This window comes from Dendrobates tinctorius, unplaced genomic scaffold, assembly GCF_039654945.1.
Source record: "Dendrobates tinctorius isolate UK_male_01 unplaced genomic scaffold, ASM3965494v1 ptg000116l, whole genome shotgun sequence".
NCBI classification, from domain to species: Eukaryota; Metazoa; Chordata; class Amphibia; order Anura; family Dendrobatidae; genus Dendrobates; species Dendrobates tinctorius.
In genome coordinates, this window is record NW_027361784.1 from 12,960,578 (window position 1) to 12,986,613 (window position 26,036).

The window sequence follows — 26,036 nt, forward strand, 5'->3', positions numbered from 1 at the left end:
TACAGTTCTGAAAATATTTTTGATTGAAAAAAAATCATTTTTTTTGGTCCCTGGATTTTTGAACAAACAAGTACAAAATTATCTTTTTGCCAAACATGAATGTCAGACTTGTACATCAATGATCTGGAAATCACCATTGTGCTTGTCTATGTCAGGAAGTGATATGCAAAATATAGTTTTAGATAGTTTTATGGGTTTTTGAATGTAATTTAAAAATCTGCAGACAGCCACCAAAAGAGATAAAAAATATGTATAGTGATCAGTGAATCATCCAAAATTTACTTAAACTTGGTTGTGAAATTAATTCACATCCATTTAACCTTTTTATGCTCTGAACTAAAGTATAATAATGAATCTTATATGTTAAAAAAACAATAAATATGTGGCACTTCAAATTTATAGATCAACTAAGTCAGATGGGAAGCTGCCCCATTTGACAAGAAGTGATTCCAAATAGCTTAAATAAAATAAAGTATTTTTATTATCTCAAAATTTATAAAACAATTCCAAGATTTAAATAATTTAAAAAGACATGGAAAAAGACTCCAAAAGGATAGGAAAACTACAGCCAGGATTGTGATGTTTAAGAAAAAAATGGAAGGTGAAATGGGTATGTGACCAGGTACCAATATTCACAAGTTACTAGTTTAATACAAGAGGTATGGTTAATCTAAATGTAGCCACTGATAATCAGACTTACTTTTAAAAATCCCAATTATGTCATGTTTATAGGTATAGTCCCATGGCAGGTGCTGCCCAGCATATCAGGGGAAAAGCTCACCAAAGGGAGTTCCATGTTCCAGGAACATGTCATTATAAAAACCAGATCTATAGCTGAAGTTATATTAGAATAAACGATCCAGTTTACCTAACAGGATAAATCTGAGAGACAGCTACTGCTGGCTGAATAACCCTCACATCCAAAAGGTGCCGTTTTGCTGCTTGCTTCTTTTGGGGGTGCCCATCCTTCATGCCCCCAGAAGAAGCGAGCAGCGAAACGGCACCTGTCGGGTGTGAGGGGTTCACAGCCAGCAGCATCTGTCTCCCATATTTATACTGGTACGTAAACTGGATCATTTATTCTTATATAACTTTAGCTATAGATCTAGTGGTTATAATGACATGTTCCATGTGGAACTCCCTTTTGTGACCTTTTCCTCTCTTTTACTGGGCAGCACCTGCCATGGGACTATATCCATAGACATGGTATAATTGGGATTTTTGAGAGGAAGCCTTATTATCAGTGCCTACACTTAGATTAACCCTACCTCCTGTATCAAACCAGTAGCTAATGAATATTGGTATCTGTTCAAAAACGCGCTTAACCTTTCATTTTTATCTTTAACATCACTTTCCTGGCTGTTGTTTTCCCTCCCTTTTTGGAGGCTTTTGCCCTGTCTTTTTAAAATATTTTAATCTTGGAATTGTTTTATAAATTTTGAGTTAATAAAAATACTTTATTTTATAAATTTTTTACTAATTTTATTAGTGTTGGTGGCTGTGGGCAATTAAATGGGTATAATAAATATACTTTATTTATATTTAAAAATGATAAAAAAATCTTTTAAAGGGAAGCAATCATAAAAAACGATCTCAAGATTTTTTGTGTTACCTGAATTTAAAATTAAAAAATGAAAAAAAAAAAATTCCTATCACAACTTAAAAAAAAACAGCACTGTGTTGTTTCCTAAAACTACAGGTATTGTTTCCCGAAACAAAATTAATTTAGATTCTAAAAATCCCAAGGGCCAGTGTGAAAATTTTCTAAATTTACAAGATTTTATTTTTTTCATTTTTAACACAGATTGTAACAGTTGAACTATTTATTACTTTGTAATGTTTTTATTGTTTGTACATGTCCACACTTAATTGTGAACTTCTGCTGAATATGTTGGTGCTATAAAAACAAAATAATAATTATTTTTATTTAATATGTTAAAAAATAAATCATAACATTTAAAAAAAATACATTTAGCACAAAAAAACAAATCTAATCAGTAAGTCATTTTCTGAAAATCGCTTCCCTTTAAAATCTAAATGTATTGTATGTTGATAGCATGTTACTTATTTCAACTAACATAATATTAATTAAAAAATAGAACGTTTTATAAATGACCCATTGGTATCTCTGAGAAAAGAAAAAGTACCTGAATGAGATCCTGAGAGGGAAGATAAGAGAGGCGACTGTTGAGTTGCTCCATCATATACCTCAACTACGTCATGGAGAGACGTCTGGAAAAACACAAACTGGCCAAAAACCACTATAGAGCAATAACCAGTAGCAGAGAAAGAAAAGGGAGAGAAAAGAGAAGAAATCATGCTCCAAGTTCATGATCTTTAAGATGTTTCAGATAATTTGTGACAAAGAATATGAAAAAATATGTAATAATATTACATGATCATATGTAAGGCCATATAAAATGCCCAAAATGTAATGTAATGAATCAATATATAACTCTTAAGCAATAAAATATATAGATTGCAATGATAATTTACCAACAGCAAACATAATGCATAAAACAACATGAAAACACGTTTGCTGAATTTGTGAAATTAGTTTGTGGAGGAGCAACGTTGGGTAATGAAAATGGGCGTTCAGTCAATGAATCAAATATTAAAAGTGGAATATTCATTGTTTCAAAATATCATGTACAGATAAGTGGGGCAAATTGACACCATATATTAAATATCTGCTCCACTTTTTGGACAATTGCCCCATCAATTATATGTGTTCGATATAATCACTACCATTTCTGGTGAAAAAACGTCTTAAATCAAATGAACCGAGACATATTTTTTCCCAGTTGTGCATAAGAATGAATATTTATGTATACGGTCCCAGTTTCTCTTCTCTGTTTATGATTATTGTGATACTTATCAACCAGCCTTATGTGGATGGAATTATTAATTATGGTATATACAGTCATATGTAAAAGTTTGGGCACCCCTATTAATGTTAACCTTTTTTCTTTATAACAATTTTGGTTTTTGCAACAGGTATTTCAGTTTCATATATATAATAACTGATGGACTCAGTTATATTTCTGGATTCAAATGAGGTTTATTGTATTAACAGAAAATGTGCAATCTGCATTTAAACAAAATTTGACCGGTGCAAAAGTATGGGCACCCTTATCATTTTCTTGATTTGGACACTCCTAACTACTTTTTACTGACTTTCTGAAGCACTACATTGGTTTTGTAACCTCATTGAGCTTTGAACTTCATAGCCAGGTGTATCAAATCATGAGAAAAGGTATTTAAAGTGGCCACTTGCAAGTAGTTCTCCTATTTGATTCTCCTATGAAGAGTGGCATCATGGGCTCCTCAAAACAACTCTCAAATGATCTGAAAACCAAGATTATTCAACATAGCTTTTCAGGGGAAGGATACAAAAAGTTGTCTCAGAGATTTAACCTGTCAGTTTCCACTGTGAGGAATATAGTAAGGAAATGGAAGAACACAGGTACAGTTCTTGTTAAGCCCAGAAGTGGCAGGTCAAGAAAAATATCAGAAACGCAGAGAAGAAGAATGGTGAGAACAGTCAAGGACAATCCACAGACCACCTCCAAAGACCTGCAGCATCATCTTGCTGCAGATGGTGTCACTGTGCATTGGTCAACAATACAGCGCACTTTGCACAAGGAGAAGCTGTATGGGAGAGTGATGCGAAAGAAGCCATTTCTGCAGGCACGCCACAAACAGAGTCGCCTGAGGTCTGCAAAAGCACATTTGGACAAGCCAGTTACATTTTGGAAGAAGGTCCTGTGAACTGATGAAACAAAGATTGAGTTGTTTGGTCATAAAAAAAGGCGTTATGCATGCGCTGTATTGTTGACCGATGCACAGTGACACCATCTGCAGCAAGATGATGCTGCAGGTCTTTGGAGGTGGTCTGTGGATTGTCCTTGACTGTTCTCACCATTCTTCTTCTCTGCCTTTCTGATATTTTTCTTGGCCTGCCACTTCTGGGCTTAACAAGAACTGTACCTGTGTTTTTCCATTTCCTTACTATGTTCCTCACAGTGGAAACTGACTGGTCAAATCTCTGAGACAACTTTTTGTATCCTTCCCTTGAAAAGCTATGTTGAATAATCTTTGTTTTCAGATCATTTGAGAGTTGTTTTGAGGAGCCCATGATGCCACTCTTCATAGGAGAATCAAATAGGAGAACTACTTGCAAGTGGCCACTTTAAATACTTTTTCTCATGATTTGATACACCTGGCTATGAAGTTCAAAGCTCAATGAGGTTACAAAACCAATTTAGTGCTTCAGGAAGTCAGTAAAAAGTAGTTAGGAGTGTCCAAATCAAGAAAATGATAAGGGTGCCCATACTTTTGCACCGGTCAAATTTTGTTTAAATGCAGATTGCACATTTTCTGTTAGTACAATAAACCTCATTTGAATCCAGAAATATAACTGAGTCCATCAGTTATTAGACATATGAAACTGAAATACCTGTTGCAAAAACCAAAATTGTTATAAAGAAAAAAGGTTAACATTAATAGGGGTGCCAAAACTTTTACATATGACTGTATATATACATATATATATATATATATGACAAATTAATATCAGTTCTCATTTTGCTTTTTATTTTTTATAAAAAAAAAAATTATATAAATACTGCAAAGATTCGATGGGTCATTCTTAATGTTCCTAAAACTGTAATAATAATAATAATAATAATAATAATAATAATATTTTTGAATATACTCTAAAAGTGTGTTGCTGAAAAAAATATTACGTGAATGAAGTTGCAATACTGGATTCCCACATGGAGGGATCAATTCATGATTGAATTTGTGCTTTTTTAGTTTTTTCTTTTCTTGATGTTTTTTTCCCATCACATTCATTATCTCATTTTTAAGTTATTTGCCTCTTTTCTTTTTTTGCTCATCAAAGTGGGTACGGTCAGCCAAATTAAGATGTTTTTACTTATGTTATAATTTGCTAATTTTTAAAAAGTTACTTTTTTTTTTTACAAAAATGTACTCCTCTGCATCCCTGGAATTTTCTTTTGTCCGTACTTAAAGACTGACATACCATATATTAAAGAATTATGGAACTTTTATTCTAAAACAGTTCAAAACAGGCAGAAGAGCAAAAAAAAATAATATGATTGAATTTGTGCGAAATTCATGATTTTGTGCTATTTTGATGAATTTGATCAAGGCTGGCATTTCCAGAATTCTATAAGAATTGAAGTTATCCAAATGTACTAAATTTGGCATATATAGTATTTGACATGTCCACAAGTCAGAATATTACATCTAAATAGCATCTGATATATATTTTGGATGCAAAGTGGCCTGAGTAAGGCTACTTTCAGATTTGCGTTCGGAGGCGCAGCACAGGGCCGCCACCAAGCTCCGCCCCGGCCGAGTCTCCTCCGGTCAGCTCCTCCTCTGATCGCTTGATGCAGCATGCGATCAGTGTACCCTATAGTTAGCATTGGGTATGCTGACTGTGCGCTGGGCTGATTTTTCCGGCTCTTGTACCCTTATGGCGCTGCGCCGAGGGCACAAAAACACACTGTGTTGCATTTTTGTGAGCTCAGTGCAGCACGAAAAGGGCGCAAGCACCTGCAAAATCAGCCCAGCGCATGGCCAGTGTACCAAACGCTAACTATAGGGTACGCTGATCGCATGCAGCATCATGTGATCAGAGGAGGAGCTGACTGGAGGAGGCACGGCCGGGGGCGTAGCTTAGTGGCGGCCCTGCGCTGCGCCACCGAACGCTAGTCTGAAACTAGCCTTAAAGACATACATTATAGCATAGAAGTCATGTTGCATAGTGATTGGTGATGCCACTCTTTTAGAAAAGTCTCACTTTTATTTTTCAGAGAAAGTTTGCAAAATGCCTTTTGCATTAAATTTTCCAACTTTTCTAAGCCAGAAAATTGGATGGAGGATGATAAATTCCATATTTGTGCCACCTTAGGTGCATTTTTTGGGGTGATTGTTTTTTTCTTATTTGTGGTTTAGGGCATTTTTTTCACAAAAATGAAACATTCAACGAGTATAGCTTTTTTCTCTTCCAATGAGACTTGAAACAGCATCTTTTACAAATGGTACAAAATAAAAAAAACAACATGCTCGTCATTGTGCTTTATAGATGCTAAAAAGATGCTAAAAGAAAGTAAAATGTATGAGATAGATCTGAAAATTTTTACTATTTAGTATTGTCTTATATTTTGTTTTCAATGTAACTTTTCAATAGAAGCAAAAGAAAATATCTGCAAAATTTGTATGTAAAAAAAAAATTAAAATAAAATTAAAGTGAATCTGTCTCCTGAAAAAATGCTACCAACCTACAGATTTTGGACTACTCTGCAAGTTAATAGTGTTCTGAAGCTGCTCAGCGACATCACTTAGACTCACACTACTGGGAGGAATTTAACTTTTTTCCCTCCAGCAGTGATCCGGTTTCAGTCACAGGGGTGGCGCTGGTGACAGATAAGTCACTGCTCTGTATATAGAGAGTGTTCGCTGTAGCCATGCCCCGGGCTGACTAAAAGCAGTGCAACATTAGAGCTGGCTGTCAGTCAGAGCTGGGGGGCAGAGTTTCATTCAATAAGCAGTGACGGAATCCATGCTGGCGTCACCCCATGACTTAAACAGGAGCACTGCCGGTAGGAATAAAGTTCTTTTGCTCATCGCAGCGTTTGTCTAAGTGCCAGCGCCAAGCAGGTTCACAATGTTATTAATCTGCAGATTAACTCCATATTTGCAGGTTAATGGTGTTTTATCAGGTGACATATTCGAATAATAATAATAATAATGCAATTAAAACTAGTAACTTCCTGTTTTTGAATAACACAAGAATTAAAAAATAACAACAAACAAAACATTAAATGAAATTTCTGAATCACATGAAGGCAGCTCCTGAAAGTTGACGAGTTCTCCCTGAAAATATCACAAAAATAAAGTGTGAGCTAAATGTTATCTCAAAAATGTGATGCTTTTCTATTTTACACAAAGCAAAGGGCAAATTGATCAGAGTTCAGATCTCTGGTGTTCACCAAATCCTTTTATGCATTTTTATAGTAGCATAAATCAGAAGAGAATATTGGTATAAGGAAGAATGGTGTAAGGCATGGTTCACATAGAGTTACGGTAGCATTCTAAAGTACCTTTTATAAAAAAAAAAAAAAAATCTGCATATGGGATCATGGTTATCATATGCTAAATTTTGTGCATTTGTAAAGGAATGGAAAATAGCTGCCCCCCACCTCGGAGCGATTTGCTGATATGAAAATGATCGATTTGTATATTGCTGAATGATTCACTATTATTCCATCTCACTAATGCAACGTATGGTAATTTTATGGTTGATGCTATGGTTCATTGTAATCCCTTTTATGTTAAGTTATAAGAGAATAGGCAGCTGGACAGGAGACCGTTACAGTGGACAAGCCATGTAGTTGGGAGAAGCTTTGGGAGCAAAAAGGGGGGATGTTTCCTGATGAGGAAGACTAGTGAAAGAATCTTAAGGGTTGTCTAGCAGGGACATGTGGATAAGGCTGCTTACTAGTGATGAGCGAGTATACTCGTTGCTCGAGTTTTCCCGAGCATGCTCGGGTGGTCTCTGAGTATTTTGGCGTGCTCAGAGATTTAGATTTCGTCTTCTCAGCTGCATGATTTGCGACTGCCTGAATACATGTGAGGAATGCCTGTTTGTTAGGGAATTCCCACATGTACTTAGGCTGTCCAGAAGCCACAAATCATGCAGCAGAGATGACAAAATCTAAATCTTCGAGTGCACCAAAATACTCTGAGATCACCCGAGTAAGCTCGGGAAAACCCGAACAATGAGTATACTCGCTCATCACTACTGCTTACCCAATACTTGCTTTTAGTGATGAGCGAACATTCTGTGGTAATGCCTTATCCGAGCATGCTCGGATGTTATAAGAGTATCTCAGGAGTGCTCTTAGATTATGTTTGAATCCCTGTGGCTGCATGATTCTCGGCTGTTAGACAGCCTCAATGCATGTGGGGATTCCCTAACAAATAGGCAAACCGTGCATCTGTTGAGGCTGTCTACCAGCCGCTACTCATGAAGCAACAGGGAATCTAACTTAATATACGAGCATGACCAGATGATCTGATAACACCTGAGCATGCTCGGATAAGACGTTATCTGAGCATGTTCGCTCATCACTACTCACTTGTGCTACAGACCGATGAAGATGTTTTCCAAGTGTAACTGCAGTGAAGATGTTAAAGCCTTTACCACAACATGAAACCATTAAGCTTTTGCCTCTTATTGCATTTCTAAATATCCTTGTCTGCTTTCAACTCTGGCAGATTCAGTCAAAGTTCTTCTGGCCTCTCCTTTTCCTTTGACAGTAATAGCCACTAAGGGGTACAATATGCCAGAATATCTGGTCACCAAGGGAGCATAAATATTCACATATAGCCTTATAGCTAGTGTTTAGGAGCACAACTACATGTCTGGAATCCTAGATGTTTTCAGGGACCTTTTTGTTAAAAAGATCTGGTTTTTGTTACCTTATCTGAGAGCTGCGTGATGTAGGCAAAGAGACCCAGAAACCAATGATGTATTACTTAGATCAGTCTGTGCAGCAGTTGTGACACAGTCAGAGTTCATAGATTTAGCAAAGCAGCAGAGCTTAGAAAGCTAACTCCGCCCACACTCGCCCCCACTCTGTATGTACATAATCTATAGACAGTGAGCTGCTTATCATATGTTATCATAGGGGGTGGAGTCTGACTAGCATGCAGGTGCTGCTGTAGATGCTGTAGTCCTGCAATGATAATCACAAGTTGATAAAACCTTCTTTGTAAGAAAACAACAGCAAGCAGCTTGACATGTGACACATCGCTGAAATCTTGAAAGCTGTGTTTTAACTGCTACCTCATGCTGCATTAGATTACATAGCAAAAACATGCAGACAGATTCAATTTAAGTGTGATTTTGCATAGATTTTGTTGTTCAGTTGTTTTATTCTGAATTTGAAGTTCTATTATAAACCAGTGGACAAAATAATATTCTACAAATGATACCGAATTATAAAACATATCTCTAAAACAGCCCTAAAAATGGATCAAGCAGCAGGCCTTTCATCTGGTGAATGAAAAGGCATTAAAATTAAAAACCCATGTTAATGAAGTCTTAAAACATGTTCTCACATTCAAAAATGCTTTTGGCTGCATTTTTTCTGTAGGTGTTTGCCCCAAAGACGCAATAGCAATCTGCCATGATTTTTTTTATTTTTACACATTTTTTGCTGCCTTTTCTCCTCCCTTTCTTCGATCCATTTTTGGTGCAGATTTGACTCAGGATTTTTTATGTACTTTAATGCAGAAAGACTGAGATGTACATTTAAAAATGCAATTTAGTTTTTTTTTACATATAGGCTTATACTCCAAACAAAAGAAATAAAACTTCTCAAGCTCCTTCTCAAAAAATGTTTCTTTAGAGCGATTTTCCTTAACTTTTATGGAATTCTAGCAGGTGTAATTGGGGCCTCCGATAAGCTGTGCGCTGTGGTTGTACTTGTTTTCTTCTCGCTTCAGCTTGGTTCAATAAATGTAATTGCTAATTTCCTTAGTTCAAGTGTATTTCGCTAATCTTGAGATAAGTGTAAAGCTCAATATTTTTTGTACTTTTTATTATATTACTGGTTTTATATCCGCTTCTCCTTATTCCAACAGAGAATATTTTAATAATTTCGATAAGTCTTTGCAAACTTTTAACCCAATTCATCATTGCTGTTTCTCCAATTTTCTGGAATGATTTGCGCCTTTTTACTGGCTTTAGTAATTCCGTCTTATTCTCTCTATGTGTTGTGATACTTTTTAAAGTGAATCTGTCAGTAGATTTTTGCTATTTAATCTTAAAGCAGCGTGGTGTAGGTTCAGAGACCCTGATTCAAGTGATGTATTACTTACTTTCAAGAAAATCAATGTTTTTTCAACATGAGATTATCACCATAGGACTATTTGTTTTGTGCCATGTAGTCATCCTGCTTTGCATTTATAGCAAACTGCATCAAGCATCCCAATGAGAGACACATCATTGGATTCTTGGTCTCTGCCTCTACATTATGCTGCTTTCATATTACATAGCAAAAACCTGTTGACTTATTCTCTTTAAGGCCTGTTTCACACATTAGTTTTTTTGTGTCAGTTAAAATCCGCCAAAATGGCGGAAAGCGGATCCGTTGTTAACTGATGTGAACGGATGCCACCGGACCGGTTTTTTTTTGACAGATTCGTCAAATGAAGAATTTTAAAGGAACCGCTGCCCGGGAAGAGGAGAGAGAGAGAGAGAGAGAAAAAACGGATCCAACGGATGGCCATCCGTCAAGATCTGCCGGTAATGCAAATCAATGGGGAAAAAAACGGATTGGCCAAAAAATATGGCGGATCCGTTTTTTTGCAAAATGGCGGATTTTGACTGATGGTCAAAAACAGAAGTGTGAAACAGGCCTAAGTTGTTTTTCTTTTTTCTTTTTTTTCCTTAATAACTTATCTTTTCCAGATATTTTAGACAGATTTAAAACATTTGCTGTGACTTTTTCAAGGATCTGTGTCTTTTGGTGCTAAAAAGTCACAAACAAAAATCCCTCTAAGGAGTTGCCACTTTAAGTCTTTTCTCCAATTCTTGCTCGCTTGTAAACTATGTTTTCTCTGAAATGCTTTCAGAATTAAAACCTAGAAAGTTTTACCAAGGGAGCAAATCCGTTTTCTGCTGTCATGTTTCATGCTGTCTTTTGACAGATTCTCTTTTCTTAATTTTTCTGAAAACAAAATCACACCCTGTTAAAAATAAAATGATCACTTATTTTATATATGAGCATAAAAAGCCCTTTAGCACAAAACTGTGTCTTTTGGGCCAATTTGATATGGTAATTTGTGATACATTTTTCTCTAAAAAAAATGCTAAATATTATATACTTAGTAAAAATAAAAAATTCCTACGGTAAATTATTCACTAGGTGCTATGAGGTGATACACATGGCCCCAAGGACATGTATAACTACTTTATGATCTGTATGATATGCATCCCATAGGGCCAATAACTGTCCAATAGATTGGAAATACTGCAATGTGCATAGTGTTGTAAGGTTATGGGTTAAACAGACATACAAGCAACAGAAATGCAGGAGAGAGAGGACCACTTGGCCAAAAATTAAAACTGTCCCCTACTTCATGGTCCTTTATCTCTCGATTACCAGGGAAAAAGTCAACATCATTTTTATATTATATTTAGTATATGTTTTTTTAACTGGAAAATAAAGAATTTTACTTTAGATAAGTAACAGAAAAATGCACAAAACATAAAATAAGGTAATGGCTTGTGCAGATGATCATATTCTCAATCTAAGTGCGATCCGACAAAACATTGGATTGCACTAGGGCCCATGCTATTTTATGGGGCCATGCACATTTCCAATTTTTTCCTTTGACAGAGATTGTCCACAGAATACATTGCAACATACACGATATTTGGATCGCAGTAGGCCATGCATGTGGGGAAAAAAACTGGGCCTCACTCGGTTGACAACTGATTGCGGTCCCACTTTCATGGACTGACAGAAAGGAGAAGATGGAGAAAGGTTGACAATATGATCACGCTCTGATTAAGCTCTTAACAGAGTGTGATCACAGTGTGATTAGCATAATCGGGCCGATTTTCTCAGATAAGAGAAAATATGGTCCTGTCACTCTAGCGTAAAGGGAAGCTGTCATCAGAAAATGAACTATTGCTTACCCCCTTTTCCCCTGGGCCTTTTTACGCTTTCATTTTTTTGCACCGCTTCTTCCAAGAGCCATAACTTATTTATTTTTGGTCAATATGGCCATGTGAAAGCTTGGTTTTTGCAGGACAATGACACCATTGGTTTTAACATATTGTGTAATAGAAAACAGGACAAAAATTCCAAGTGCAGTGAAATTGCAAAAAAAAATTGCAACTCCTCACAATTGATTTTTTTTTTTTTTTTTTTAACCATGTTCACTAAATGCTAAAACTGTACTGCCACTAAGATTCTCCAGGTCATTTTGAGTTCATAGACACCAAACATGTATTGGTTCTTTTTTAGTTAAGTGGTGAAGCAAAAATCTAAAAAAAAATTTAAAAAATAATAGCATCATTTTCCAAGACCTGTAGCATCTCAATTTTTCGTGATCTGGGGCTGGGTGAGGGCTTATTTTTTGCACTACGAACTTATGTTTTTACAATTTTGGTGTATATACAATGTTTTGATTGCCTTTGATTGCATTTTATTGGAATGAAGCGTTGACCAAAAAAACGTAATACTGGTGTTTTGAATTTTTTTCTCTTTACGCCGTTTAGCTGTTGGGTTAATTCTTTTTTTATATTGATAGATTGGGCAATTCTCAATGCGGCAATACCAAATATGTGAATATTTTATTTTTTATTGCTTTATTTTTAATGAGGCAAAAGGGGGATTATTTGAACCTTTTATATTCCCCTCACCAAACAGCAGTAATCCAACATGTGCATATTATTACGGCACATGTCAGAACAGGCTTTTGCTTTGCAAATATTTTTAAAAAATATTGGCAATTTTTTAATGTCATGATTAAATTAATCACTTTATTAAAAAAAATCCCTTTATTCAAAAAATTGTAATCTTGCAATATTTAGACTGTCCTTTAGAGATTTCTTAAGGGGGTTTTACACATAGCGATAACGCTAGCAATATCGCTAAAGCATCACCGATTTGGTGACGCAGTGATATCGCTATGTGTGATACTTACCTCCGACCGGCTCCCCCGCTATTTGTTGTTGATCGTGCGAGATCGCGCAGCTCCATTTCTCGTCGGGCGCTTCCTGCTGGGTTTCCTGCTGGCGCCGACGAGCGATGCGTGGACGCGGGCGGGAGGACGTCAGGATCGCCGCGTCTGAAAGGTAAGTAACGACCGCTGTATCGCTGCTGCATCGCTGTAAGATCTGCCTGTGTGGCAGCTCACTAGCGATCATTTAGCGATGCACCAGCGATCCTGACCGGGTCGTATCGTTGTCGGGATCGCTGGTGCATCGCTAACTGTAAAGGGGCCTTTAGCCTCTTATTTCTTGTCATTTCATTAAGAATTTTAAACAAGGCTACTTATCATCAGATGCATGATTACAATCACAGGTAACACCTCTATACTCAGCTGATATCACAAGATCCAGTATTTACAATAGTGGATGTCACCGCTGACCCTGCTCTCCCTTCCTTCACAAAGACCTTTGAATATGCTCATTTGATCCATCACTATAAAATATAGGGTCAAGGTCTGATCATTGTGGCTTTGTACACGTGTTGTTTCCTGAAACAATAGGAAGTTACAAACTAAAATGGTTCCTTTGGCCTACGTATAATGAAATATTATTTATTGCCAAAAATAATAAATTTATTACAAATAAATTTATTTAAATATTAGGTCATTTTAAATTATAGTTTCACTTAAAGAAAGTTATGGTAAAAAATTCAATTTTTAAGAGACCTTTGGTCTATTGCCAAATATCTGAATGTGTCATTTTTTGCAGTAATGGCAAAATCATTTGCAACATGTTCAAATAGAAAAACGCTGAAGGAAAATACATACAGAAAGCAATATGCATGATACATAACTAAACACAATACATTCATGGAGGTTCAGTATTAAGATAGTTAAAGTTTTCCTCTTGCATTCTTCTACAAGCTTAGAAACAACTAATTTCAGGCTGAATAACTCAGTGGGGAAGCTCAAATTCGTATTTGAAATATTTGCCATGTACCTAAGGGCTCACTTACTGCCAGTGAGCATATAAAATATGAAGATTTATTCGGACCAATCAGTAGGTGACCTTGTCACTGAAGATTTGATCAAGATATGCATATAAACTTTATCCAAGATGGCGTGCATTAGGAATATGAAACATTTATGCATTAGCGGCTGATGCACTTTAATCTCACGGTCATAAGCATAAACTGATATATGCATTTAGATGTATGTCAACTGTATACAATGAAGCTTGTTTGTTAGTCCCATTTCAAACATGATATATGACTATACATATATGCAGAGTAAAGCTGCATTTAAAATGAAAGGTTATTGGGAGTGAGTGTTCTTGTTCTATGACAATCTTTCAGTGGAAAGAGGCTGCCTATAACCTGATAAATAAGCAAAACACTCAAATCGCATTTGTGCTGCAAAAAGGATCATTGCTCTTGGTGCCTGTGTAAAATGGACTTGCACTGTGAAGAACAAGACAATTAACTGATCACTGATTGATAAATATTTACTGATGAGAGGTCAATTAGTGCCACGGGTCAGTCCATGCAAATGACCCTTAAAATGAACCTTTCAGCAGGATTTTGCTAAGTAACCCACATACACTGTCAGGTTGGCAGTGTTAAACTGATTAAAATGATACCTTGGGTAAAGAAATCCATCTTGTGGTTCTTGTGTAATCAGTGTTAGAAGTTTGCAGCAAATGATATGTTCCTTGGTGGGACTGTAGGCAGAGTCTTAACTTCCTGCTCTATTCTGCTCTAATCCAGAGAAACCAAGTAAAAAACTTGCCCACAGACCCGCCCTGAAGCAGAGAAATATTCCTCATCATAGAGACAGACTGTGCTTCGGGGAGGGCCTGTGGGCAGGTCTTTCCTTGGTTTCTCTGGCTTAGAACAGGATGGATCAGAAAGATAAGACTCTGCCTACAGTCCTGCCCAGGAGCACAAGCATGTCATTAGCTGCAAACTTCTAACATTCATTACACAAGAACCACAATACAGATTTCTTCACCCCAGGTATAATTTTAATCAGTTTAACACTGCCAACCTGACAGTGTCTGTAGGTTACTTGGAAAAATCATGCTGACTGGTTCGCTTTAAGTAATTATAGCAGAGCTACACTTGCCCCTTATTTGACTTTTTCTGGTTTATATATGAAAAAAGGTGTAAACCTACAGAACAAGTTCCCATTACATATTAGATTAAAGTGAGATGAACTAGTGGGTAGGACCATAAGTCCTTTTGATGTTTATGGGGCCTCTTGTGTCTTCCAATATATTTGATCTCAGTGGAGAGGACAGGGCAATTTATAAGTTTTTATCTTCTTAATATATTGCATTTATCATATTATCTGGCACTGTGTACTTACAATTTCTCATTTTGCCCTTCAACTAAGTTAATTCTTTTTTATTCTCTTTTCTTTACTCCATGTATAAGCAGGAAGTCTCTTTTCCCTGCATTTATCATTCCTCTCTTTAACTCTTGACCCAGCTGCTCCACTCCTTCCCTGTCAGGGACTTTTGTAGTGATGACTTATGCAAGGAAATAGACTATCTGTCTCTTCATAGAGCTTACAATAATTCAGTTATTCTGTTTAAATCATGTGATGTCATTGAACTAATGGAAAAGAAAAGAATTAACTGGCTAGAAGGGCAAAATGAGCAATTGTATGTACACAGTGCTATGTAATATGATGACGGCAATTCAAAAGTACACACAGGAGGCACAACTTTCTATTCTGTCTTCAACACATGAACTGTTGGCAGATATGAGCAATCATGTATGGACAAAGGTATTGAGACAAACCTCTTAACAACTGAATTCATGTTCTTCATTGAGTCCCATTGCCACAGACGTATAACATTCAGCTTCACTCCATGTCATCTGCCTTTCCTAGCATTTGTAAAACAATTTGAGTATGGTTCTGCAATAGGTTGCCACTATGCAACAAGTCAGTCCAGGAAATTTCTTTCCTCCAGAAGTATTTAGGGACCTCTGTAACTTAGGAGCAAACAATCTAAAGTTACTGAAAGGGGACCCCATGTACTGAGGAGCATAAAAGTCACCAGTGCTCTGCTAACTTCATAACTGCAGAGTCCAGACCTCTTCTTTTATGAATATCAGCACAAAACCTTTGAACCTAGAGCTTAAAAGTATAGGTTTCCATGGCCAAGCAGCTGCATATAAGACTTATATTGCAAAGCACAATGCTAAGTATTTGAAGAGTAGTGTAAATCACTGTTCTGGAGTGCTGTGAAATGACAAATCACGCTTTTCTATCTGGTAGTATAATCGGTTGAGTCTGGTTTTGGGGAATGCCGGAAAAATATTATTTGTCTGAGCTGTCTTGTGCCCACTGTAAAGTTTGGTGAAGGACTTTTAATACTATGAGGTTGATTTTAGAGATTGGGCTAGGTTGCTCTTCCAGTGAAGGGAAATCCTACTGCTTCAGTATAGCAATACATTGCATATTACATAATTTTGTGGGAATAGTTTGAGGAAGGCGCTGTCTGTTCTAGCATGAGTGTACTAAATGTACAAAGCAAGATCCATAAAGGCATGTTTGGGTGAGTTTGGTGTGGAAGAGGATGACTGACCGCACATAGACCTGGCCTCCATCCCATCAAATAACCTTGAAATGACCTAGAACAGATATTGTGAGTCAGGCCTACTTAAGGCCCCGTCACACATAGCGATCTCGCCAGCGAGATCGCTGCTGAGTCACAATTTTTGTGACACAACAGTGATCTCACCAGCAAGATCGCTGTGTGTGACAGCGATCAGCGACCGGCCCCCCTGCCGGTATCACTGATCGCTGCAGGAAAGGCCAGGACTTTTTTTTGGTCGCTAGTCTCCCGCTGGCCACCATGCATCGCTGCGTGTGACAGGCGGGAGACCAGCGATCTGCTGGTAACTAATGTACACATTGGGAATCCAAGGGACGTGCGTCACTTAGATACCCGATGTGTACGTTAGTTACCAGCGCACTGATGAAGGGAGCTGGTAACTAACGTACACATCGGGTATCTAGGGACGCACGTCCCTTGGATACCCGATGTGTACGCTAGTTACCTGCTTCCTGCATCAGCGCGCTTGGTTACTAACGTGCACAGCGACGCCGGGCGCTGGGCGTCGCTGTGCTGATCGCTGGTGAAGCTGTCTGTTTGACAACTCACCAACGATCACTTAGTGATTCACCAGCGATCCTGACACATTGATATCGTCAGGATTGCTGGTGAGCCGCTATGTTTGACCCCACATATGCTCTTCTGGATAATTGGGCAAAAATTCCAACAATCATCCTCCAATATCTTGTAGGAACCTTCTCAAGAAGAGTGGAAGCTAGGTAATGATTTTAACTGCATATGGGGAATAATATCACAAAGATTTAAAATGAGATGTCATATTAATACCTGTAGGTATAATGTGTAAGTGATGCAATACTGTTTCCAGGTAGTGTATGTCTTTCCAGTTTGGAAAAAATGTTACATTACAAAAAAAAATTCAACTTGCCATGTCTTTCAAATTCATAGTGACCATCAGTAAAAGACATATTAATAGAAATCTTGTTAAATTTTCACATTTTCTGGCATCTATAAAATGTGAGATTACATGACATATGAAAAAATGAAAAAACTTTTTGAAATATGAACCATAATTGTTAGTGGAAATTTCAGTGAACAATTTGTGCTTATATGCTGTCCCTACACAATAACTTTTTGTATGAACATAACACTCCTGGTTTATGAATTATTATGGGACAGAAAATAATTTTATTACCTCCATTATTACAAAATCCAGTAAAGATTTTTTAAAATTTTTATTTTTAAAGTCCCATCATGGGATAAGTGATATAGATGACCATGTGTTCATTCGTTAATTATTTATTGTTTACCAAGAGTGTGCATTATTTAATGACTCATCTGACCTTCCACATTTGCAGTCAATATTTTTCTCATTGTCAACCTCCTCATTAGTGCTATCGGATGGAAAATTTCTGTGCATTTCTCTTATTTCTGCTTTTTTTTAATGCTCACTCATATTGGCAGTAACTGAACTTTCCATTGCGAATATCTGCTGGTAGATTTTCACACACATTAGATCAGTGGTCCCCAACCTTTCTGAGCTTGAGAGCCACATTCAGTTTTGAGAGATGGTGGTGAGCCACATTTAGGTCTAAGAGAGATTCGCAAGCCATATCCAGCTCCTGACTCCCTAACACATGCCCCCTGAGGAACAAGTAACGAAACGTGCGTTGGGGTGGGGGGAAATGCTACCAGCACTTACAGCACTTTACTGGACCCCTGTGGACCACTGTGGACCTGGCACAAATATAGGTAAATGTGCAATATGCTCGACTTTTATGATCTTTATATGTGATTGCTTGATAGGCAGTCACATGGGACTTTGGATTAAGGCACTGATACTTTTTCCCATTACTATATAAGCTGTGTTATAGAAAAAGCCTTTATTTATATCTTAAACTAATTCCTACAGTGGGTACCATTGAATTATATTGGCTGGTCTAAATTTGGGGTTATTTGCAGTGTCTATATTATTTATTTACTTTTTGTGCTTTGATAGCATTTCCCTATCTTTTTGAGGCATCTTATACATGATTCTCTACTAAATTGGTTCATTTATTTTTTTAATATGTATTAATAAAAAATTACTTTTTAAATGAACTCAACTACTCTAATGGTTCCTGTGGTGTGTCCTAGACGACAGTTTCATGTTCGTACTAATTGATTTTTTTGTCCCTAACAATAATATAGAACCAAATTCACCGCACAGTCATCGTTGCTTCTATATGGTTTAGGGCTCTTCAGCCCATTCCACCAGCAACTCACGCCTTATTTCACCCGCTGTATATGCAATGTGAATTTAAATACATATGAAGTAACATATCTGGAAGTAGCCTACAACTTTTCATAGGATATTTGCAAACATTTTTATAATGAAATTTTGCTCTGTGCACATTTGGTTGATTTTATTTTGTTTCCACAAGTCCATTCTTACGTCGTTCCCACTAATGTACAATGTTGCCTTCTAACAAACAGAATTGATTTCTGTTTTTTTTGTCTATTATCAGGCAAGATGTTTGCATCGTAAATTACAGCATTTACATTGTTCTGAGAATTAATTGATGTCCAGACCATTATTGTCATAAACAATGTACAGAATCTAGGGCATTGCTCTTCTGTGTTCGGAGCATTGAATACAAGCGTACGTGGAGTGCAACTTTGTAGCTTATCCATTATACTGTATTCCTCCAGTGTCATTTATCACTGAACATTTCTATGCATCATTTCAGTATGATTTGTAGGTGATTATAAATGGCTTGAGGTCTCTCCAGATAATACATTTTTGCCAGGAGAGAATATATAAAAAGCAAAATCATTTTTCCATTCTTTTATTTAAGAAAAAGAAAGGTTTGCATGATATATTTTCTGCAAGTTGTGAGGGTTGGATCCCCAATGACCACACAATGGCCTACTGGATAGATAGCCTTACAATTTTAGAGTAATTCTGCAAATATTGCGCAGGTTTGAAATGAGGAGTTGCAATTATTGAAAGATTTTCAATTTCTGGTTGTTTTTATTTAGTTTCAATATTTTTTTTATTTTGTTTACAAGTGATAGTGTTAATATTTTAGCAAAAAATGGAACCACACGTATAGGCCCCAATTCATTAGAACTGGTGTTTAATCTTCCAGTCTTATTGAGGGGAGTGCAGAAATAAGATGAGCATCTGCCTTAATGAAGCTGGCGTATTATATCAGTGACATGCGTCTTCATGCGCTTCACCAGTAATGTTACTCTAGTCAAGGACTGGAACTTTTGATGAATTTGAAGGTCTGACATCACCATGCCCATTACAAGTCCTCCTTCCCAGGTCTGCCCATTTTGGTAGAGATGCCTAAACTGGTTTGAAAACTCCAAAAGTCATGGTTTCCAAGGCTGATTTCACATGTCAGTTTTTTTTCTCATACATAAAATTGATCTTTCCAGGGGTATAACGATCACGGTTGCACCCTCTGGACCTGTATATTAGATGGGCCCACCAACGTTAGCTTCAACTGAATGTGCTTTCCAGGGCACACATGCAGCTGAGGTGTATTGCAGTACAGGGACCCTCCAGCTCCCTGCATTGCAATACATGCCACCGGCCAATCAGAGGCCAGCAGCTGATGCTGGCATGCCAATCACAAGCAAAGCATGGCAGTGAAGTCATGCACTGCCCGTGCCAGTACACTGAAGTCAGATGCAAAAGAGAATGCTCATTTTCATGGGAGCTGAGGATGGAAAGAAGAATCGTTTTTATTTTTATGTTTTGATAAACAAAGCAGATATTATACCAGAAAGGGTTCCAGGGTTGGGGTTGTTACATAAGGAGGGGTGCTTAGAATAGGGGTCATTTTACCAGGACGGGGTACATAGTGAGCGTCATTGTACAAGGAATGGACCCAGGATGGAGATCTACATACTAGAATGGGTACAGGATGGGATTTATTATACTAGATTGGGGTCCAGGATGAAAGTAATTATACCTGGAAGTGGTCCACGAAGGTGGGTCCTTTTACAAGGAAGGAGCTCAGGATGGGGGACATTATACCAGAATCAGGTCCATGGTGGGGCTCAGGATGGCAGATATTATTATATTATGATGGCTAGTATACCAGAAAGAAGCTCAAAATGGGGGTGCATATACTAGAAGAGGGTCAAGGATAAGGGTCATTATATCAGAAAAAGGCCTAGGAAAGGGAACATTATAACAGAAAATGGCCAAAGATTTTAGATATTAGACACACTGGGCAGCATGGTGGCTCAGTGGTTAGCACTGCAGCCTTTCAGCGCTGGAGTCCTGGATTCAAACCCCACCAAGGACAACATCTGCAAGGAGTTTGCATGTTCTCCCCGTGCTTGTGTGGGTTTGCTCTGGGTTCTCCAGTTTCCTCTCACATTCCAAAGACATACTGATATGGAGTTTAGATTGTGAGCCACATCGGGGACTGCGATGATAATGTATGCAAACTGTAAAGCGCTGCGGAATATCTTGGCACTATATGAAAATAAAGATTATTCTTATTATTACAGGATAGGGGCAAGAATTACAGAATCTTTATTACAGAAAGAGGCCAGGAAGAGGGACATTATTACAGAAAGAGGCCAGAACAGGGACACAAGCATATATATTTATAAAACCTAGTATGCTTCAAATGCCCTTACATCTGACTAACATGGAGGAGCAGGCCCAGGTCCAAATTTTGCATCAGGACCCATATGACTCTATTTATGCCCTTGGAACTGTATTTATTTTCAGTGTCCTGAATCAACTTTTTTTAGTCTGTGTGTCAGTTTTTACAATCCTTGTTTCATCCATTTTTCTTGTATGAAAAATAAGTTCTTAGGTTCTTTTACTCATTAAACCTTTGCAAATCTTACATATACGTGAGGGTTAAGCACAGTGTGAATGTATGGAGTGGGCTGAGGAGCTAAGGCCATTCCATGTAGCAAAGATGCAGGCTATAATACATAGCCAGCATCTGCCGGAATGTTAGCGACAGCAACGTATAAATAGCAAGGTTCCCAGTGTGTACACTCACTGGCGTCCACCTATACTCAGAATACGATCATGGGTGACAGATGGGTTACATTGGCAGCTGCTTGCCTGCTGAAGACCCTTGTGAGCACCATCTTGGTACTTCTCTGAAGCTCAGTTATAAGCTGAGCTTCAAAGGAGACTACGATATATTGTAGACTGCAATATTTTAGTTTTGCAGTATATAGTATAAGCAATGATGAATACAGGTTAAAATAGTTAAATAGTTAAAAAATAAAAGAAATGTTTTAAAAATCTAAAAGAATATTTGAAAGTTTAAATCACCTCCTTTTCCCATTTTTAAACGAAAAAAACAATAATAATAATAACAATAAATATAAATGGTATCGCCGGATCTGTAAAAATCTGGTCAATTAAAATGTAACATTATATAAAACATACAAACAATGCCCATAATTATAAAAAAGCAACAACAAATTTGCTATTTTTAGTCCACCCCATCCCATCAAAAACGAAAAGTGATCAATATGTTGTATGCATCCCAAAATGGTATCAATGAAAACTACATCTCAGAAAAAAAATCAAGCCCGACACAGCTCCATGAACAGAAAAATAAGAATTTACGGAACTCAGAAACTGGTGACACACACAATTTTTTTTACAAAGTTCAGAATTTCTTTCACTGCTAAAATACATAGGGAAGCCAATGCAAGAAACATCATGCTGTCAGGTCATTTTTACTGCCCAGTAATGTCCATAAAAAAAATCTTGGAATTGCAATTTGTTATAATTTCACTGCTCATAATAATAATAATAATAATAATACATTTTATTTCTATAGCATCGACATATTCCGCAGCACTTTACATTTCAGAGGGGACTTGTACAGACAATAGACATTACAGCATAACAATAATCACATATATTATAACAAATACCAAGAGGAATGAGGGCCCTGCTGGCAAGCTTACAGTCTATGAGGGAAAAGGGGAGACACGAAAGGTGGGTGGTAACAGTTGCCCTGATTGTATGGACCAGCCATAATGTTAAGTGTGTAACAGTGCAGACACAGAGGGCTAATGGATGCCTAAAGCATGTGGGAACATGATGCGGGGAACCTGGTTATGGTAAAACTTTTGGCTGTGCCACACAGGGATAGATTAGGTTAATGTGTTGAGGTGATAGGCCAGTCTGAATAAATGCGTTTTCAGGGCACGCTTAAAATTCTGGGGATTGGGGGACTACTCATATTGACCTGGGAAGTGCATTCCAAAGAATTGGCGCAGCACGTGTATAGTCTTGGAGATGGGAGTGGGAGGTTCTGATTATTGAGGATGCTAACCTCAGGTCATCAGCAGAATGGAGGGCGCGGGTAGGATGGTATACTGAAACAAGGGAGGAGATGTAGGGTGGTGCTGAGCCATGAAGAGCTTTGTGGGTGAGGGTAATAAGTTTGTACTGTATTCTGGAGTGGATGGGTAGCCAGTGTAATGACTGGCACAAGGTAGAGGCATCGGTGTAACGATTGGCGAGGAATATGATCCTGGCAGAAGCATTTAAGACAGATTGGAGGGGGGAGAGATTGGTAAGAGGGAGACCAATTAGAAGGGAGCTACAATAGTCGAGTCGAGATGAGAATGAATAAGAGAAACAGTCAGAGTTTTTGCAGAGTCAAAAGTAAGAAAAGGTCGAATTCTAGAAATGTTTTTGAGGTGCAGATAACAAGAGCGAGCCAGTGATTGTATGTGGGGGACAAAGGAAAGCTTGGAGTCAAGTATGACCCCAAGACAGCGGGCATTTTTCTGGGGAGTAATAGTGGAACCTCACATGGAAATGGCAATGTCGGGTATAGGTACATTAGTAGCGGGAGGAAATACAAGGAGTTCAGTCTTTCACAGGTTCATTTTCAGATATAGTGAGGACATGACGTTAGACACAGCGTTTAGACAATCGCCGGTGTTTTCTAGAAAGGCTGGCATGATGTCAGGAGAAGAAGTGTATAATTGGGTGTCGTCAGCATAGAAATGGAACTGGAAACAAAATCTACTGATTGTTTGACCAATAGGGGCAGTATACAAAGAGAAGAGGAGGGGGCCTAGGACTGATCCTTGAGGAACCCCAACAGTAAGGGGAAGGTGAGAGGAGAAGGAGCCAGCAAAAGATACAGTAAAGGAGTGGTCAGAGAGATAGGAGGAGATCCAGGAGAGAACAGTGTCCTTGAGGCCAATGGAATGGAGCATAGTGAGGAGGAGCTGATGATCCACAGTGTCGAATGCTTCAGAGAGATCCAAGAGAATTAGCATGGAGTAATGACCATTTGATTTAGCTGTTAGTAGATCATTAGAGACTTTAGTGAGGGAAGTTTCAGTAGTGTGTAAAGAGCGGAAACCGGATTGGAGAGGGTCAAGAAGAGAGTTATCAAAGAGATAGCGGATAAGACGGGAGTGGACCAGGCGTTCCAGGAGTTTAGTGATGAAGGGAAACTGCTCTTGAAATTGTTCCCTGTCTTTCAGTAAATGATGTGGAAAATGAATGGTGTCATTCAAAACTGCAACACTACAGCTTGCTCTGTAAAAAAAAATAAGCACTCATATGGCTATATAAAGGTAAAAAAAAGTAGCTATGGCTTTTGAAAGAAGGGTAAAAAAAAAAGCGGAAAAAATGAAAAAAATTTTGATTCCAAAGAGAATTGTAAAATATTGGTAACACATGACAGATATCAATGTGATAACCATTTTTTCACAAATGGTTCAATTTCATAGTTTAATCCACAGCATGGGTCAAAGTCGGACAAGTCTCCACTTTTTTGTGGGCAATTGGTTTGAAAAACTGGGTATGTCAAAGGGCTCTTTCATTTTAATGAGTCCATGATCTAGCTGCAAAAATAGCTGTTAGTATATGTACTCACAAATCTGACTGGTGAAAGAACCCTAAAAAGAAAATATCAGGCTATTTAATATCACTAGTAAGACAATGTTAATTAGCGAACAGTAGTTGGGACTCAAATAGAAGCTTCAGAAAGAGCCCAGCATGGACCAGTGGCATGTCAAATAAATAAATGTACTCTATACCTCACCATGAAGCAAGAAGCAAGGGGAATGTTAAACCTCCATACACAGTAGAGGAAAATTGGCTGAAGACAACAATCTTGGCAAGACCAAATGACCCTCTTCTGTGTATTGGTGACTAGAGAAGAGCAAATTTATTCGGATTCCATTCCAAATTCTATCGGACTCAAATATTGTTTTTGCAATATTCGTCGAACACATTCGAATGTCATTAGAGTCAATGGGAGTAAAAATTATGTTCGGAACCAATCATAAGACGTACATTTGGCACGAATAGTGTTCGAATATGGACAGAATATGTCAAAATCAGATTCAGGGTCAAAATCCGAACAAATTTGTTCATCTCTATTGGTGACCAATGACACTTGCCCAACAGATGATATCAGATAAAAAGCGGGAGATAAGCAGATCCTAAATAGAGATGAGCAAATTTGTTCGGATTTTGGCCCAGAATTTGATTTTGACATATTTAGCTCATATTCGAACACTATTTGTGCTCAATGTATGTCTCATGATTGGATCCGAACATTTTCGGTAATTTTTACTCCCATTGACTCTAATGACATTCGGATGTGTTCAATGAATATTGTAAAAACAATATTCGAGTCCGATTGTATTCGGAACTGAATCCAAACAAATTTGCTGATCTCTAATCCTAAGGTACAGTGGGGAAAAAAAGTATTTAGTCAGTCAGCAATAGTGCAAGTTCCACCACTTAAAAAGATGAGAGGCGTCTGTAATTTACATCATAGGTAGACCTCAACTATGGGAGACAAACTGAGAAAAAAAAATCCAGAAAATCACATTGTCTGTTTTTTTTTTCATTTTATTTGCATATTATGGTGGAAAATAAGTATTTGGTCAGAAACAAAATTTCATCTCAATACTTTGTGATATATCCTTTGTTGGCAATGACAGAGGTCAAACGTTTTCTGTAAGTCTTCACAAGGTTGCCACACACTGTTGTTGGTATGTTGGCCCATTCCTCCATGCAGATCTCCTCTAGAGCAGTGATGTTTTTGGCTTTTCGCTTGGCAACACGGACTTTCAACTCCCTCCAAAGGTTTTCTATAGGGTTGAGATCTGGAGACTGGCTAGGCCACTCCAGGACCTTGAAATGCTTCTTACGAAGCCACTCCTTTGTTGCCCTGGCAGTGTGCTTTGGATCATTGTCATGTTGAAAGACCCAGCCACGTTTCATCTTCAATGCCCTTGCTGATGGAAGGAGGTTTGCACTCAAAATCTCACGATACATGGCCCCATTCATTCTTTCATGTACCCGGATCAGTCGTCCTGGCCCCTTTGCAGAGAAACAGCCCCAAAGCATGATGTTTCCACCACCATGCTTTACAGTAGGTATGGTGTTTGATGGATGCAACTCAGTATTCTTTTTCCTCCAAACACGACAAGTTGTGTTTCTACCAAACAGTTCCAGTTTGGTTTCATCAGACCATAGGACATTCTCCCAAAACTCCTCTGGATCATCCAAATGCTCTCTAGCAAACTTCAGACGGGCCCGGACATGTACAGGCTTAAGCAGTGGGACACGTCTAGCACTGCAGGATCTGTGTCCATGGTGGCGTAGTGTGTTACTTATGGTAGGCCTTGTTACATTGGTCCCAGCTCTCTGCAGTTCATTCAC

At 37.8% G+C, this 26,036-nt stretch overlaps 1 protein-coding gene across 8 annotated transcripts in view; it reads right to left on the reverse strand.

Annotated features, from left to right (window-relative positions):
* CSMD3 (CUB and Sushi multiple domains 3) overlaps positions 1-26,036 on the reverse strand; it is a 1,871,449-nt gene that overhangs the window by 382,519 nt on the left and 1,462,894 nt on the right. For 6 of the 8 annotated variants that reach the window (XM_073590213.1, XM_073590210.1, XM_073590209.1 and 3 more), the window contains one exon: positions 2,148-2,261. The exons of the other annotated variants lie outside the window; for them this stretch is intronic. In XM_073590213.1, coding sequence (XP_073446314.1) covers positions 2,148-2,261 — 114 coding nt within the window. The remainder of the gene's footprint in view (positions 1-2,147; positions 2,262-26,036) is intronic. 8 annotated transcript variants of the gene reach the window in all.